Source organism: Taeniopygia guttata, chromosome 6 (assembly GCF_048771995.1).
Source record: "Taeniopygia guttata chromosome 6, bTaeGut7.mat, whole genome shotgun sequence".
Taxonomy (NCBI): domain Eukaryota; kingdom Metazoa; phylum Chordata; class Aves; order Passeriformes; family Estrildidae; genus Taeniopygia; species Taeniopygia guttata.
The window spans coordinates 29,773,086-29,789,617 of record NC_133031.1 but is presented as its reverse complement, the minus strand read 5'-3'; the positions used below and the strand labels follow the sequence as shown (position 1 = coordinate 29,789,617).

The following is a 16,532-nucleotide window of genomic DNA, read 5'->3' as shown; positions in this document are numbered from 1 at the left end:
TTTGATTCCTTTCTATTTGAATTCTGATGAATAAGTCTTATGATTTCAACAGTAAAAGTTTGCTTGCAGTTATATTTCACTGGCCTTTAAAATAACGTGCTTTCATTCCTGTCCTACAGGCAAAAGTCATTTCTGAGTTTCTCAGTTTTTGATGGAGGGAAATTTTGACCTAATTTTCTGAAACTTTAAAGGCAAAAGATGTCAACAACTCTTAAACATGGTTTTTTAAATGCAAGTGCAATAAAAGGTGCTTCAATAAAAATCAATATATGAGAATTGTGGCTTATCAAATTATTTTCTTTGCAATTGGCACATGTCACATCCAAAAATCCTCCCTTAGGCTGCAGCAACATTTTAGATATACTGTGAATATATAAATTAAAACAATTTGGGACTATTTATGTTTTTATCTATTACATCAGTTGGTATCAGAGTCCAAATTTCTAAAATATACACTCTAAATTGTCCTCTTGTCTGTCATATCTCTTCCTATGTTGATAATAGGAAGATCCTTTTTTTAAAACCCACTATTTCTCACAATCAGTTTACACATGCTCCAGCATGGTTTTACAAATATGGTTTTTCATAAAAAACTCTGGGTAGATTACAAAAGTACAGGTTATACAGTTTAGTACTCAGAAATGAATGGTTTGTACCTGAGTTAGTCCAGAGAAAAGAGAGCAAAGTCATTGGAATTCACAGATGCTGAACACAGCTTGAGCTACTTACTCCTCTTTTCTTCATTTATATTCAATGAATCAAGGCTTGCTGCAGCTGAGTATCTCAATTATTATTATTAAGTCCCTGCATTCTAAACCACTTACATACCCAGCAGAGATCAGGTCCTTCCCTAATCAGGTCCTTCACAATTTTCAGAAAACAGGAAACACGGCGTGACCCACACTGAGAAGAAGTTGACACCACTCAGACTGACAAGGTCCAAGTTATGCTAAAACAGGATGGCATTCCATAATTCCATACCTTGTCAATGAAAAATCTCCCTTGTTTAGTTATCATTTAATGAGAAATTCTGCTTTGTTTTTCTGATACATTTAATGTTCTGTGTCTGAAAATATTTTTGCCTTCAGTCATGCATAGACAACATGGAGACAAGTGGATTTTATTCTGCAGTTTGATTCCCTCTCTCCTGAGCATTAACACAACAAAATATTTAACTAGTTAGAGGGATTTGCATAAAGGAACACTCTGCAGTATTTAGGAGGAGATAAAACATAGTTAAATCTCATAGAATAAAAATGCTTCATTTACATTTTCACGTATTTACCTGTATCGCATATATACACAGCTTGATTTAGAGGAACTAAAATATTTTAAAATTCCTTGTATTCAATCTAATGTAAAATGTATATTGAATACAGTTATTTAAGAAGCCACACCAGCACATGTAATAATTATATCAGCATTTCCTGCAACTACAAGCAGAAAAGGATGGCAAGATATTGGCATTTTCTTTCCCACAGTGTACAGTGGGTTGTTTCAGATACTGAGCTAGTTTGAACATATAAAACATGACTTTTTTTAGCAAGTCAAAGTAAGGCTTGCACAGAATGAATGCAAATAATTTACATACATATAGGTGTCCGAAATTTCATGGATTCTATTTAATTCCAATGCATATTAGACTTTCACAGCTGAGTGAAGAGGACTTTCTAATACAGCTGGAAAGTGAACTGAAGAATCATGTTGGCTACAGACTGCTGGACAAGCCAAGAGAGCTGTAAGCCAGTTTCCTCTTCTGAAAAAAGTGTCAAAATACAGAACAGAGAGCTACCTGTATTGCAGCACCTTCTGAACATTTCAGAGATCAATGTTCACCTGGCCCAAAGCAAAGTAATTCAATTTTTCACTGACTCTTTGGAAAGTTTCCCTGAGATATCTCATTTCTCATGCTAAACTGACATTTAGATAAAGTAGTAGTTTTGGAAAATATGCTATTTAGCTTTAGTAACAAATAACAAGAAACATTTAGTGTAGGAATCATTGCCATGATTTCAAGGATTTTACTAATTATATACATAGCTTGAAGTCATTCAGAAATGTTTCTGATCCTACTGTACATCAAAGAATTACACGAATTTTTATGCAGAGAATAAACAAAACTGAATTGTGTGAAGTAAAACACAGCTATGATGAGAGATGACACAGTTTACTGAATTTATTCTGGGATTTTTTTGCTAATCTTGTATTTCCAGACAATATTTTGGCCCTTCAACATACAAAATGCAGTTAGGTAGTTGTAACTCTGCTGCACAAAGCAGCTCTTTTGTGTTTCTCTCCTGAGGCACTCCTTGTCCAGAAAAAACTCATTTCACATCACCTCAGCTGCCACTGGCAAACTCACCAGCAGTGCAGAAGAATCAAGCTGTGACGTGTCATGAAGCAAAAATAGAGGCTGGATCTGCAGTTTACTATATGCAAAAAGGACTTCTAACACCACTTCACCTGGACATAAATTATATTTATCTTTCAAAGAGTAAACATCTATCTACCACCCTAATGTGGGCCATTTCAGATGCATTTCTCAAAGATTTCAGAGAAATGCTACCAATGATAGTACTATATATGCACACACACATGTGACTCAATACAGCATGCTTTTATAACAGATTCACACAATTTCGAATAAAAGGTCCAATTTTTAGCCACATTAACAAAGCAACCTGCACACCAAGTTGCCACAAACTCCTCAAACAACAGGGCATTACTGTGGGCATATTGCTATTTCTGCTCAAAAACCCCAAGGCTATATGATGAAAAACTTTGCAGATTTCAACCCGATTTAGGATATGTGAAAGCCTCCTTAAATATCTGCATTTCCACAGAGGTGGTTTTGGAGGGCTGTGCTTTAGCTTGGTGCTGCAGACAATTGCACCAGTGCACAGAGCTTGGCTGCTGTTTCCTAATGCAAAATGACACGGTACATTATTTGCCACATCAGGAAAAGCAGAAACTATGCCCTAAGGCAGAACATCCTGAGTCATAATTATTCAATTACCATGTTTAAGATCATCCACTGTTGTGTGAACACTGTGAAAACGAGGCATAATGAAGTGGGCTACACCAGGTCTGACATTTCACCCTTCTGTCTGATCAAGCTCACATTGGGGATTTAATTCAGTTCTTTTGTATAGTTCTGTGAGGCTTATTTTTATCTCCATTTTAATATTAAACTAGAAAACATTTCTGGTTATATGTAATGGAAGTATTTCATGCTACATTAAAAAAATATTTACAATATATCCTAAGAGCACACTTAAAATATGTTAAAATATTTCAAATCTAGAGAGTTAGAGAAATACAAGAATTATTAATTCATTATTATTATCAATGAAAACTGCACATACTGATCTGTACAATATTGCACATTTTTATTACAACACACTACTGTGAATGTAATCATTGGGGAATGCTATGAAGAAGAGAAATTATAGAAAAATTAATAAAAAAACCCCAACACAACAAAAAATATTATAACCATGAGAATGTTTCTGCAAAACAAAAGCAATAACAAATAAAAAAATGAATGGAAAATCTCTACAAGGTTGTTTCTCAGCTGCCCAGTTCTATAACAGCTGATTTAAAACATATTTAATATTGTAACAGGATCCATGGGTAGCAAGGCCTCAGCTAACAGCCCTGATGGAGCAGAGTGCAGGGAGGAACCCAAGTACAGCTCTGCAGCCACGGGGAACTGGAGGGGCAGGAGCCCTTCCTGCTGTCCCTGGAGTGTCCCTCCTGCCCTCCCTTCCATGCAGATACCAGAGGAACCTGGGCTTCTGCCATGATGTCTCCTCCCAGTCTCTTCTCCCTCAAAAGAGGCAGATTTGGGATGGTTTCACTCTTTCCTTCAGAAATGGTGTAAGAACACCTCTTCCTGCACTCCTTCACCTCCTGACAGTGCCCTCGCCGCCACGATGCAGAGGCAGCAGGGGTGGAATCACACAATCACAGAATATCCCCAGTTGGAAGAGACCAACAAAGACCATTGAGTCTGACTCCTGACCCTGCACAGGACAGCCCCAGGAATCCACCATGTGCCCATTCTCCAAATGTCCCTAAACTCTGGCAGCCCTGGGGCATGGCCACTTCCCTGGGGAGGTGTTCCAGTGCTCAGCCACACTCTGGGTGAAGGAGCTTTTCCTAATATCCAACCCAAACATCCACCGACACAGCTTCAGCTTTTATGGATGGTACAAGCTGAGCACTCAGTGGTGGCATAGTGCTCATCTTGTACCATCCATACCCTGAACCAACAGCCTTGGGTTGGTTCAGAAAATATTCCCTTAGTTTTGGGTAAAGACAACAAGAAGAGCATCCTGTATTTGATCCCACTTGGCAGCTGCCTGTTGGACTGTGCTGGAGGTGTACTCAACAAAAACACAGGAGATTTAGTCACCTTCATAAGAATGGATTAATAAGCAAAAATAGAAAAGCTAAAATTTCCCATTCTTTTCCTGCAACTACTGTGAGAAAATAAATATATATTATAAAGAATCATATTTTCTTCTTTATGGATAATGCTCAAATACAAAATAAAAACACTGAAAATTTACTAAGGATTTCTACAATGGCAAGATTTTTCCAGGATCCATATGCAAGCCATACCACAGCAGTAAATACTCCTAAATGCAGAGATATACATACACACAGAACTAACTCTCTAAAGAAAGTAAGATTGTAGGAAATTTAATCTGGTTTCTTCCTAGGTGTTGGGCAAAAACTATGTGGATTTTAATGGAATGCTAAGATAAGTTAAAATTAGATGTACAGGTAGATGTCTCGATATTAAAATGGCACAAAGCATAAAGCAAAAAAAGGGGCTAAAAACCAATTTAGCTGAAGAACAAGGATCTCAGGTATTAATGTACTGCCACAGATATGAACCTACAACTAGCACAAGCACAAAAGAATTCCCATGCAAATAGGGAAGACAAGCTAGTCCTACTTTCCCTGTATATAAAACATAATATCATGGGATGAGTAAAAACCTCCTCACCAATTTTTATAGCAAATGCTTTCAAAAACTACAAGCATTAAAATCCAGCATTCATGGTCCAGAGCAGCCAACTGGGACATGTTCTTAAACGTGACACAATCCTTGCCTCTGACATTATCCTGTGAAACATTTACTCAGGGTCCGTGGCTTTTGATAACAGCTCAGCGTATTGCTGCTCTTCTCCAATTTATTCTGCAAGTTTTTGATCTGCCTGCTGATTATCTCTGAGCCAGTGGTTCAGAATCGGAGTTTTTCCATCCTGTGTATTACCACCAGCAAATTCCTAACGGAGAGAGGTCTCAGTGGATGATCCCTCAGCATCCTAGCAAGACTGAAACTGCTACAGCAAAACAACAAATAAAAGCTTATATGTCAGAATTCGCTGCTTGCAGGGATGAAAAAATGACAGTTTTTATATGCAACCGAGAAATAAGATTCTTCTGATACCCAACATTGCTTTTAGACACTGAATTAAGCACAGTGCACAGATGTTTATCAAAGGACAGTGCTACTTCAAGCATTTGTAGGCAAAAGAGATAAAATCAAATTGAAGGCCTCCTTATTTTAGGACATGATACACAAAACCAGGGGACTGGTTCAAACCCTAAGAAAAAGACTGATTTGCATCTGCCTTATTTTTGGGAATAGGAGTGAACTCTGCCATGAAGTCGCAAGTTCCTCCTCAAGCTATTGAGGAACAAGCTGAAAAGGGAGAAATACTGGAATTATATTTACATTATGGTGTTGTGTGAAGAGCTTTAATAAGTAACATGGATGGTGTGCCCTTGTGCCATCCATTTTGTGGGACTATCAGTATTTATTTACACAGACTCTAGAGAATTTGTGTGAAATATAGTAATTCAAAAGAATTCAGAGCAATAAAGGACAACTAACAACCCACAGAGGCATTCCTCACTCACATATTTGCAAATTTAAAAAAAATTAATATTTATAAAAGTAGAAGCAGCGTCCTCCTACTTTTCAAAAACTGGAGTACTAATACAAAGGCAGGCATCAGAAAAAGGAATGGAGTAAGTCTCCAGTAATAGGTCAGTACTTTTTATTTTGGCAAAGCCTAATGATTACAATTTCTGCTGATCTCCACTGTATATTATCATTTGTTCTTTTTCATTAGCTTTGCCTCAACAGCAGTAGCAAAATGGGAAGCGGAATGTGAAGGCAAGAGAAACACAGTTCTAATAAAACAAAAGTAATTTCCATTTCACCTAACGTGTCTGTTAACAAAGCCCCTCCTCACAGATGTAAAGTTGCTGTAAAGTTGAATTTAATTGTATTATTATTTTCATACACAGTTTATTGCCTAAAAGCCATGAGCCAGGACTTCTCTGCATTAGCTGTTGTGCAAACAGAGGAAATAAAAGAGGAGTTTATGGCCCAAAGAGTTTATATTATAATTTTTAATTTTTGATGAAGAGTAAAAAATAATCTGAATGAGGCATTCAGGCATAAAGAAAAATATTTTAAAAAGAAGCATTTAGCTATATAATGCAGCTCCTATTGCAATTCTCAGTCAGCCTTCAGAAAATACCATTACCAGATATACTGAACATTGCTATGTTGACAGTAAAGAGGATGAAAATCTCTTTAGGTGTAAGTACCTGAACTACTAACTTCAAAGGAATAATGTCCATATATAAGAGAATTCCAATTTACTACCAAAAAAAGGTGGTATCAGGATAAAAAAAGTGCAGCCAAACAAAACCCCCCCACACAGACAACAGACTGTAAATTACTAACATCCATTAAAATAAATGCCTTTCTCCTTGAACTGCAGAACTAATTTTACTCCAAATTAAAACAGAAGCAGTAATTACCATTACTGCTCAACTGCTAATTTTTGGACCCAGAGAACCTCCCTGAAGGTTCTGGGTTGGTAAAAAAAGATATCTGGTCTTGTCTCTGTACTTTCCCATGAGTAGAAATATTGATTCATTTCCCTTTGCCTTCCCAAGATCTTTATTGGCTGCCTTTAAAGGACAACTTGGAATTCAAGACACAATGAACCGTCCCTGTATCAGCAATTTTCTAAGTTACTAAGAAGGTACTCAAGTAAAATACATCATCAAAAGTTCCACATACTGACATACTCTGTTTATACAATTTCTTGAAAACATTGCAAGCATAAAGTAGATATAATTTTATAAGAGTGTTGGTAGTCATTATTCAAATCTATTTATTGTACTGATAGAGCTAAACAAGTATTCATCAATATTGAATCTTAAATATAATACCGAATTTGGAGTCTGTTATAAGCCAACAACCAGATTCCCAAATTAATAACTGCTGCAGAAACAAAAATGCAGGTACAGAAACCTTGCAACTCAGGAGATTGAAGTTTAAAAGTATTTCATCAGAATTTGAAATTAGGACAGATTCAGTTTCAAAAAATAACTCTGCTCTTAAATGAAAATATTAATGGTCTGCTTTTGCTCCCTTATGATGGATATGAACATTTCTTTAAACTCATTAAAATATATCTTCAAGATTAATTGTAAGAGGGAGTAAATTGCTTACATGGGCACTATTCCCATTAACTGATCCTTTGAACAAAAGAGGGAAAAAAGAAATTCAGGAATTAAAAAAGTAATAGCAACTTTTAAAACTATGGAAGATAGAATTGGATCTAATACCAAAAAAAAAATTATTTTAATAACCAACCATTTTTTCAGCATGGGCATACACTAGTTTTGATATTCATCATTAAAATTACTTCAAGATCTAATAATTATCTGTAAGTGAAAATGAACATGCAGAATGCTAACACCACCACTGGGTGATATCATCTGATTCTGTTACTCAGCAGAGCAGAAAAATATCAAGAAATAATTGTCCTGAAAACTCCCATTTTAATTGCTCTGCACAGCCCTGGAAACTGAGTTTGAGGCCTCTAAAATTAAGGACCAAATTCAATTCCGTGGAATTGAAGCAAAATGGATCAGGCTGATCTAAAAGAAATCATAAGCACTGAGCCAGGATATGCTAAACCAACTTGAGAACAAATGGGAACAATTTTACTCTATCCAATAACAATGAAAGAAACACATCACATGTTTAGTACTAACATAATATTTATGCTCAGGAGCAAGACAGGGGGAAGTTGTTCAAGGTTGGAATAGATGAGGCAGTGAGGAATACTGGAACACACCACAGCTTTCAGTTTATACAGAAAAGGATCTGCATTCTGCTGCTTTCCAAACCACAGGCATCGTTACAGATAACACTGAGCTGCCATACACAGATTTTTCTAGTATCCCCTTCTTTGGCACATTTCCCTCCACCTCCCATTAACTTTCCACCTTATAGGATCAGCCACAGCCAAGAAATATACAGCCAATTTAAATACACACAGGCTTTATGTTTTTTAAAATATCCCATGAACTTTCCAAGATATCACTTTAAGTGTCCTCTTATTCTAAATTCCTCTCCACCTTCCCAGGACCAGACTTATTTAAAACCACACCTTCAGAGTGCTCAAGTTGTAAACTTGCTTGTATTGGTTCTATCAAATGTCTCATGACATGTCTAGTCTGATTTTAAAAGTATTTTTAACCAATTTTCATAAACTCAGTATCTCTGTGTTAATGAGGAGCTGTTTAAATCAATCAGTGCTCTAACGGAGGATGAGCTTCAATGAGAACTTCAGGACTCTTGTCTGTGTTATAATTACATATATTCATTTCATTATATGTTTTTTGCCATGTCAGAATGCAAGTTCTGGCTGCAGAACAGTAAATCTGGGCCTGAGTGATTCATAAATGTGCTTTAAGTTTCACTGTGTGAGAAGTATTGTTACATTTATTTTTTTCACCTGAGTGTCTGTTGTACAAAAGCTAACTTTGTATGTCTATAAACCCTTGTACAAAAAGCAGTTTTAACTTTTTAATAGTTTCATAAAGGGAGAGAGGGAGAAATAAAAAGATACATTATACAAAAAAACCCTGAGATATCTTTTTTTTAAATACAGAAGGCACCACTCTTTCTTTTCTTTTATAGCATGGCATTAAGTTGATTTAAGAAATTTAATTTTAGAGACTGGAAAACATTTTAGATTCTAGACAAGAGACAAGTATTTTTTAAGCTCATTGGATAAAATGTACTGGGTATGGTGCCTTGAAAAAATAACAGGAAAAGTAGATCCTGCCAAGAAGAACATATCACATTGGCATGAGAAAAAAGATAGAACAATGCAGTTGACACGAGCTTAGCATCTGGGGTTAACTACCAAAAACAATGCAATGCTTATTAGGATCTGACTGAAAAGCTGATCCTCCTTCCTGGGCCACATGATTCATTTGCTTAAGCCAAACAGGCTCTTCATCAGCTGTCCTGCCTTATGTTCTGATTTCCCTGGAAATGTATGGTAATGAAAGTTCTTCTAACAGATGTTTCTTTAAACTCATTAACTTCTGAATCTTCTCGTTCATTTTTTACACCAAAAGTTAGTTTATTAGAACAAACAATTAGAGGAAAATAGAAAAACACAAAGAGCTTTTGTCATGTTACTTAACTTCAGATACTGATACAGGGTGAATACATGCAGATGCTAATAAAGTACAAGACTTAGAAATTGTCTTAAGCCATGAGGGAGCTCCCCACGTCTCAAGAGACAAAGATACCCTGTGTGGCCTCCAGCAAAACATCATAAATCATCCCTTACCAAAGACTCCAGCAGAAACTGTCCTGGTTACTGACAATAACTAAAGGCACAAAGCACTTTGATCATAATTCCTGAGGGAAAGTTATTTAGTGAGCCAAAATTACACTACAGGACTATATAAATAGTGCTACAGCAACCAGCTCTGAGGAAAATGTTAGTCTTGATGAATTCATGAACAATGACTGAAATTGTTCATGAACTATCAGAATAAAGCACAGCCATTCACAGGATTTACCTTATGATACACAGAACATCATAAGTAGCAGACATTATTTATCTATATACATATATATATATATATAATATATATATCTTAGGCAAGAAGTGATTCTTGGGGATGGTGCTGTGCACGGCCAGGAGCTGGACTCCATGATCCTTGTGGGTCCCTGCCAACTCAATTTATTTAGACTTATCTGTTGAATTACTAACTGAAATTCTGATACTATGGGATGATACAATTTATTAAACAAACAAACAAAACATCTCTGCAAAGGTATGTCATGACTCTTCATTACCATGTACAAATTGTGAACAGTTCCACATTGATAAAACTTGAAAGGGTTTTCTAGTACTTTAATATAACAAGCGAGATTAAATGAAATGTAAAATATCTCCCCTAGGATGAAGATTTTTAGAATCACATTTGTACTCCTATAAAGCCCAAGATTAAAAAAAATACATTATTTTATTTGAAGACTACTGATAACACAAAGCCATAAGCTACATAAACTAAAAAATATTTTCCAAATAATCTATGCAATAGATTAAAAAAACTAATTATTAAAAAGAACCCCAGGTTTATAACGTACCAACAAGTCAAATGCAGCTACAAAACCAACCTTTGTCACTTGCTTCACATCTTCAAATGGAAACCAACACTACACACAGTTCAAAAGTTCTAGTTCTAAAATAATGTACTTTCAACCAGTAATTCTTGCCATTCTGGTAAATAAGAGATATTTATGAGATGAGAAGAACAGTCTAAGGATGTATCATCAGAGGTAACCTATGACCTCTGGTGAAAATATTCCATGGGCTTCTGAATTGATTGCCAGTGAGCTTTTTACCTGGATATATAAAGTGAAAGAAAACAGTCTTTCCAAGAAAGAGTAACTTCCTTTTCTATCTTGTGTTTTGGTTTTGTTTACTATCTGAAATATCATCCAATTGTATGTACCTGACAGTTTTCTAATTTTATTGTAATAAGCTGCTTTTAAGGAAATCTATCCTCAGGTCCAGAAGCAGCTACAGGATGCACTTCCACCCACCAGCAGGACAGCAGCCTACTACATTTCTTTACAAAGCAAACTGAAGCATTTTGAAAGCAAGAAACAGTTTTATATATATTTGATAATCATGAGTAAAGTGACAAAATACTATGTGGGTGAATGCCTTGATGCCTTTTGGAGTCATATAACAATTTCTGCATGTTTAAGTCTTGCTAAACAACAGCATGGTTTGTTTTTCCATTTACATGGGGTGTGCATTCCCACCCTGAACAAAGCAGCACTGTGCTACCTCAGTTACTAAGAATCACATGCAGAAGCATTCCTCACTTGAATGAGCTAGCAGGAGATTGTGAGCCACATGTTTTCCTTTGAAATACACACACTGATCACACAAAAATCCTAACTCTTTCACTGTCTTAGTTGATCATCAGCTCACTGGTCATATCATTGGGTACATTTAAGAAAAGGAAACAAATGAGTTCTGTGTCCCAAAGCTTACTCACACCCTCAAGACATCGAGTTCATGGAATTACAAAAATGTTATGCCTGCCAATGCCACTGCTGCATGTGAGCAGTGCTAAAAGGAAAGGCTGAAATAGCCCCTTCATTCACCACTCCTGCAGAACATCTGACTGTTGCACTGACTGTGGAAATCTGTGTCTGGTTAGGTACAGCTGCCAAACACCTTTGCAAGGATAGATGACTTATTTCAAGTAGTTTTTCCCACCTTCTTTTTAACTAAAATAGAAAACGGCATTCACATTTCATAGTCAAGAACAAAATTTCAATCATTAAAAAAAAAAACCAAAATCAAGCAGACCTCATTTAAAGGGCAATTATTACAAAATCATTCTGTCTGATTAGCAACCCAAGCTTTTATGAGTGAAAATAATGCATACACCAGTTGAAGTGCAACTCTGAATATCAAATGCTCAGAAACTAAAACATTCCTAGTGAGGCAGAGCATTTTAATGGCAGCACTTTCAAGTACCACTTAAACAGCCCAATTTAATGTCCTCAGCACCAAGTGTCTTTTCTGACTGACAGAAGTAAAAAACAAGCCCTGCCTGAAAGAGCTCCCAAATAGCTAAAAATCAAAGAAAACAGGTGACTATCAAAGGATTAAGCATCACTGTTGGTAAATGGACAACAGGTTGGCAGTTACCAAAACTGAGTCACAAAAGCATCAAAGCACACTGTAGCTAAAAAGGTAAATTTAACATATATTGTGTCGGAGGACTGTTCAGAAGAAATTCTTTCTGAACAGAAAAAAAACTCTTTTTTTCTTACAGTAGAATTATTATAGAGACTATGAAAATATAATAAATGTACATATATGGGAATTCTTACTCTACTCAAAATTTCCTCTTGGCTTGAGCATAAGTGCCACTGATCAGCACCCAGACTAATATACACAGAATAAACAATTTATACCAGCAAGCTTCACTATCACTAATACCACTACCATGTGCATGGCAATACATAACAGAGAAGAAAAACATCTGTCTGCATTTGTTCCTCTTTCTATACTGTGTTATATATTAAGCAAATGTGCATGTTAAATTTAATTTTGACAGATAAATGTATAATTTTAGGCCATTAGCTTCTGCCTTATCAAAAAGTCCCTCACTGAAGGGCAAAACAATAAATGTAGGATTTTGTTTAAAATCAGGCTGTGAAAACTGACAGAAGCTTCCCTTTCAGCACACTTTGTATCAGTAGGTACTGTGCTTGCAAATATTCCAGAAACTTATCTTGTCTGGATAACTTTTCCTAGTTACAGAGGGATTAAATAAAAATGTACATTCCTGTTTCCAAAGTAAACAGCCAGATATTTTCTCAGCTATTTCATTAAGCTAGAAACCTTGTAGAGGCATTTCTCAAAGGCATGGTTTAAACTGAAGTCATTTTAATGACAAAATAAACTTTTCAGATCAGATATTTTAAGGACTAATTTTAAGCTATTCTTGGTTTTGCATAAAATCACAAAGACTTCTGTAATTAATGATTGCTATGGCAAGAGAGGAATTATTTTAGATTATAGTGATCCTGTTTATTAAACAAATTATTTGTATAGTATTTAAAAAAATTTAAAAAGTTGTTTAAACTTTCACTTTCTAACTCTTATAAAATTATCTGGTAAACAGGTGTGGCAGTAATAGGATTAAACTCTGCACAGCATTTCCTTTTGGCTATCTCTAATCTCAGTTAAACCTCACTCCCCACTCACCTGCTCGTTATGGGGGCACACGTTCCTCTCTCAGATTAGCTGCATGAGGAGTTTTGATGCCTAACTTCAGAAAATGAGGATCATGCAGAGGTTGGTACATTATCTGTGATACCTGAGAAGCCAAGGTACTACAGGGCTGGCCTTGAGCTAATTGCAATCAAAATGAAAAATTCCAGGAATCAAACAGGAAAGAAAATACTTGTAATGAACACGAACACAAGTGTAAACTTACTTCTAGAAGTATATTACCTCACAGAATGCCAGACCACCAAGTAGTAGCACAAACATTAATGTGTTGTACTGAAATTAGGTGCTACCACCATGTATTTTTATAAAATATTGCTAAATATTTACAAATTAATTTAAAAACCTAAGTATTAAAAAAAAACATTTGAATCCTTCATTTTTATTTGAAAAAAAAGTTTAGTAATTTTCAAAAGTAAATATTTTGTAAATATTTACTTTGATAAAACTAATTCTAAAGAAAATATTGATAATATTTTGACTATATTTTGATAAATATTTTGTAAATATTTACTTTGATAAAACTAATTCTAAAGAAAATATTGATAATATTTTGACTATATTTTGATAAATATTTTGTAAATATTTACTTTGATAAAACTAATTCTAAAGAAAATATTGATATCTTGCAAAGCATGTGGTAGAACAGCAAGACCAGCACAGAAATGCAAGTTATTTAAAATTAAATATTTTAATACTAAGGTATACATGAAGAAAGTTCCATTAGCTTCAAAGACATAATCTGCAATGTACTTTGCAGCCTCACCTGATAAATCTATGCTGTGTCAGTTTTCATTCCACAGTTAATATTTGACTACACTAAATTAAATTACAGGTTGATAGCTCACTCACACATCTTCTTGCCCTTATTTCTATCTTAAAGCTGTCTCTTTCATTGCAGTAAAAGAAGACAATTATTTGTCTACAGATAAATCTCTATTTGTACACATTCCTGAGCATGCCTACCCCTTCCAAAATACATGGACTGGAACAAAACATATTTCCTCCTTTTCTGATAAATTCCAGGAGCGGAAGATTCTACAACCTTAGAACAAAACACATTATACTTGCACTTCCAATATTTCTTCAGCTATCTAAATAGTATAAAAAGCAGGTAGGAATTGGGTGGCAGCTGCTAAAATGAGAGGGTCATCTGTTATCTTCTTGCTTCCTATTTTCTCCATATTTGGATGATGTGACCACAGGTTTGCAGGAACTGGGAATGCAAACTGTTATCCTCACAGGAACTCCTTTCCATGCTGCAGAGCACATCCTCAGCATTAACCAGCTCATTGTCATCCAGAATTGCACAAACACTCTGTGAAGGCAGAGACAAAGGAGACTTTCTACTGATAAAGTTTAATGAAAATAAATCCCAGAGCCCCAGGTCATCAGCACACTGATGAAAGCAGTCTACACTGTATGCTCTCTTTCCTGGTGACATCATATTTTGTATATGATGGGTTCCACTAGACCCTTGAAGTGGGAGGAAAGAAAATCCTTTCAAAATTACCCTTAAAATCTCAGAGAAACTAAGGATGTTCTTTTAAAGAAAACAGTGTAAGCCAGTCTGGACCATGGCTAGATAATATAAAGAACAAATATTTTGGTTCTGTCTCCTGAATAGGTCACTGCTTCAGAACAGCAAGATCTGGATTCACGACCCTGTTTTTCTAAGGACATTTGCTATACAGCCATGGATTATAAAAAACACTGCACAAGATATTTAACGTAATATTGTTCTCTGGATTCTCTAAAACCAGATTGTACTTTGAATTGCAGAGCTCAGAAGTTACATAGGAGTCTCATGAAACATGGCTAAAATCAAGCAGAGTGTGAGAAGTATTTTAAGTCTTCAACAGATCTTATTTGTCAATAGATGAAGACCTTGCTTTTCACACCTCCATCTTAACTTTCAAATCACAATCAGTTTGGCATCAATATATATTTCTCCAGTTTTCCAGGACTATGATCCTCTTTTGCAATGTAGCTGCTGCCTCCTCCAGCTTTCCTTGACAGTTTCCTGAAGAAAATACATTCCATATCTACTTCTTCCATAACCACAATATCTCTTTACTTGTTACAGAAGATGAAAAGTTTTATCTGATCACTGGAGAAATAGGAGATACTCCCTCCTCTAGAAGGAGATGAATAGCTGAACAATTTTAAGGACCTCAGGCTTCCCAGATTTCAGAAAATTCATGATAAGGCTGGGTCACAACACAATGGTGTAACCACCATTGCTTTAGGAAGAAAATGTTTGGGGTATTTAGTACCTAAGGCTACAAATTATAAAGCTTCAGCTAAAGATCATATGATTCAATTATCAACTTCCTTATCCATTAATTACTCTATCTATGTGATATACAAAAGATTGAGCAGAAAGCGTGTATCTTTAAATGTTTAATTACAATACTTAAAGGAATTTTATGTGTGTTTGTATAAAGTGGTTATTCATTATTATAGTCATCGTCATAAATTTCCTCATAAGTCTTAAAACAAATACAAGTAACGTTGAAATGCACATAATTCATTTTCAAATTGAGAAGCAAGACTCTTATTCATTGCAAATATAATTGTATCATTTCTAATTTTGGTTTAAGTGGAAAACTATTCTCTTATAAAGGAAATTATTTTTACAATTAGACTTAATGTGTGCTACTAAACCTTTGAAGTAGTCATGCAGAAGTAAGTTATATATGATATGAAATTACTTCAAGCAAGTGATAGCACTTCCATTGGTATTTAAGAATAATCAGGAACCCCTGATAACTGAGGACTAACAAAAGTCTGGAAATTGAATTTACATTTCTTTAATACTTCTTATTTTCTCCATCAGATCTCAGGTTAAATGTAATGTTAGAGCAGCATAATATTCAAAGTTAATTTCAGTATTACAGATATTAACATGAACCAGTTTGATTTTCATTATACACTATTTAGGAAAAACAACCCACAGGTGAACTCATCACAGATTTCCCAAAGAAAACATGAAGTCCTTCTTCCATTTGATTAATCTTTACTCTTACACATCTCCCAGTGAAGCCCACTGCAGTCTCAGGGGTTTGATTTCTTTTTGAACACAAGCAAATCCCGTAAAAGAATTTCTGGCTTTTTATAAACATGACCTTCCACTAAAGGGGGAGAAAAGAGAGAATGACTGTTGGGAAAGGCATTGACTAAGCAACTGAAAACTGAGGGCTTGGGTTTTTTGATATCTCACTTCACTATATGAATTGAATATGACTTCATTTTTCCTAAATCATCACTATTCAGTCCTGATAGCATTTACATCATCAAACTTCCTGTAGACACTTGGAAATATTTAAATTTCTAGAGTAGCTGAGACAGAAA

The 16,532-nt window shown here is 35.3% G+C and overlaps 1 protein-coding gene across 5 annotated transcripts in view; it reads right to left on the bottom strand.

The window, feature by feature from the left end:
* Positions 1–16,532, bottom strand: part of ATRNL1 (attractin like 1) — a 427,695-nt gene that overhangs the window by 130,366 nt on the left and 280,797 nt on the right. Inside the window, exon 27 of one of the 5 annotated variants that reach the window (XM_030276508.4) lies at positions 14,335–14,496. The exons of the other annotated variants lie outside the window; for them this stretch is intronic. Coding sequence (XP_030132368.4) covers positions 14,350–14,496 — 147 coding nt within the window. The 3' untranslated portion in view covers positions 14,335–14,349. Of the gene's footprint in view, positions 1–14,334; positions 14,497–16,532 lie in introns of those variants that run through there. 5 annotated transcript variants of the gene reach the window in all.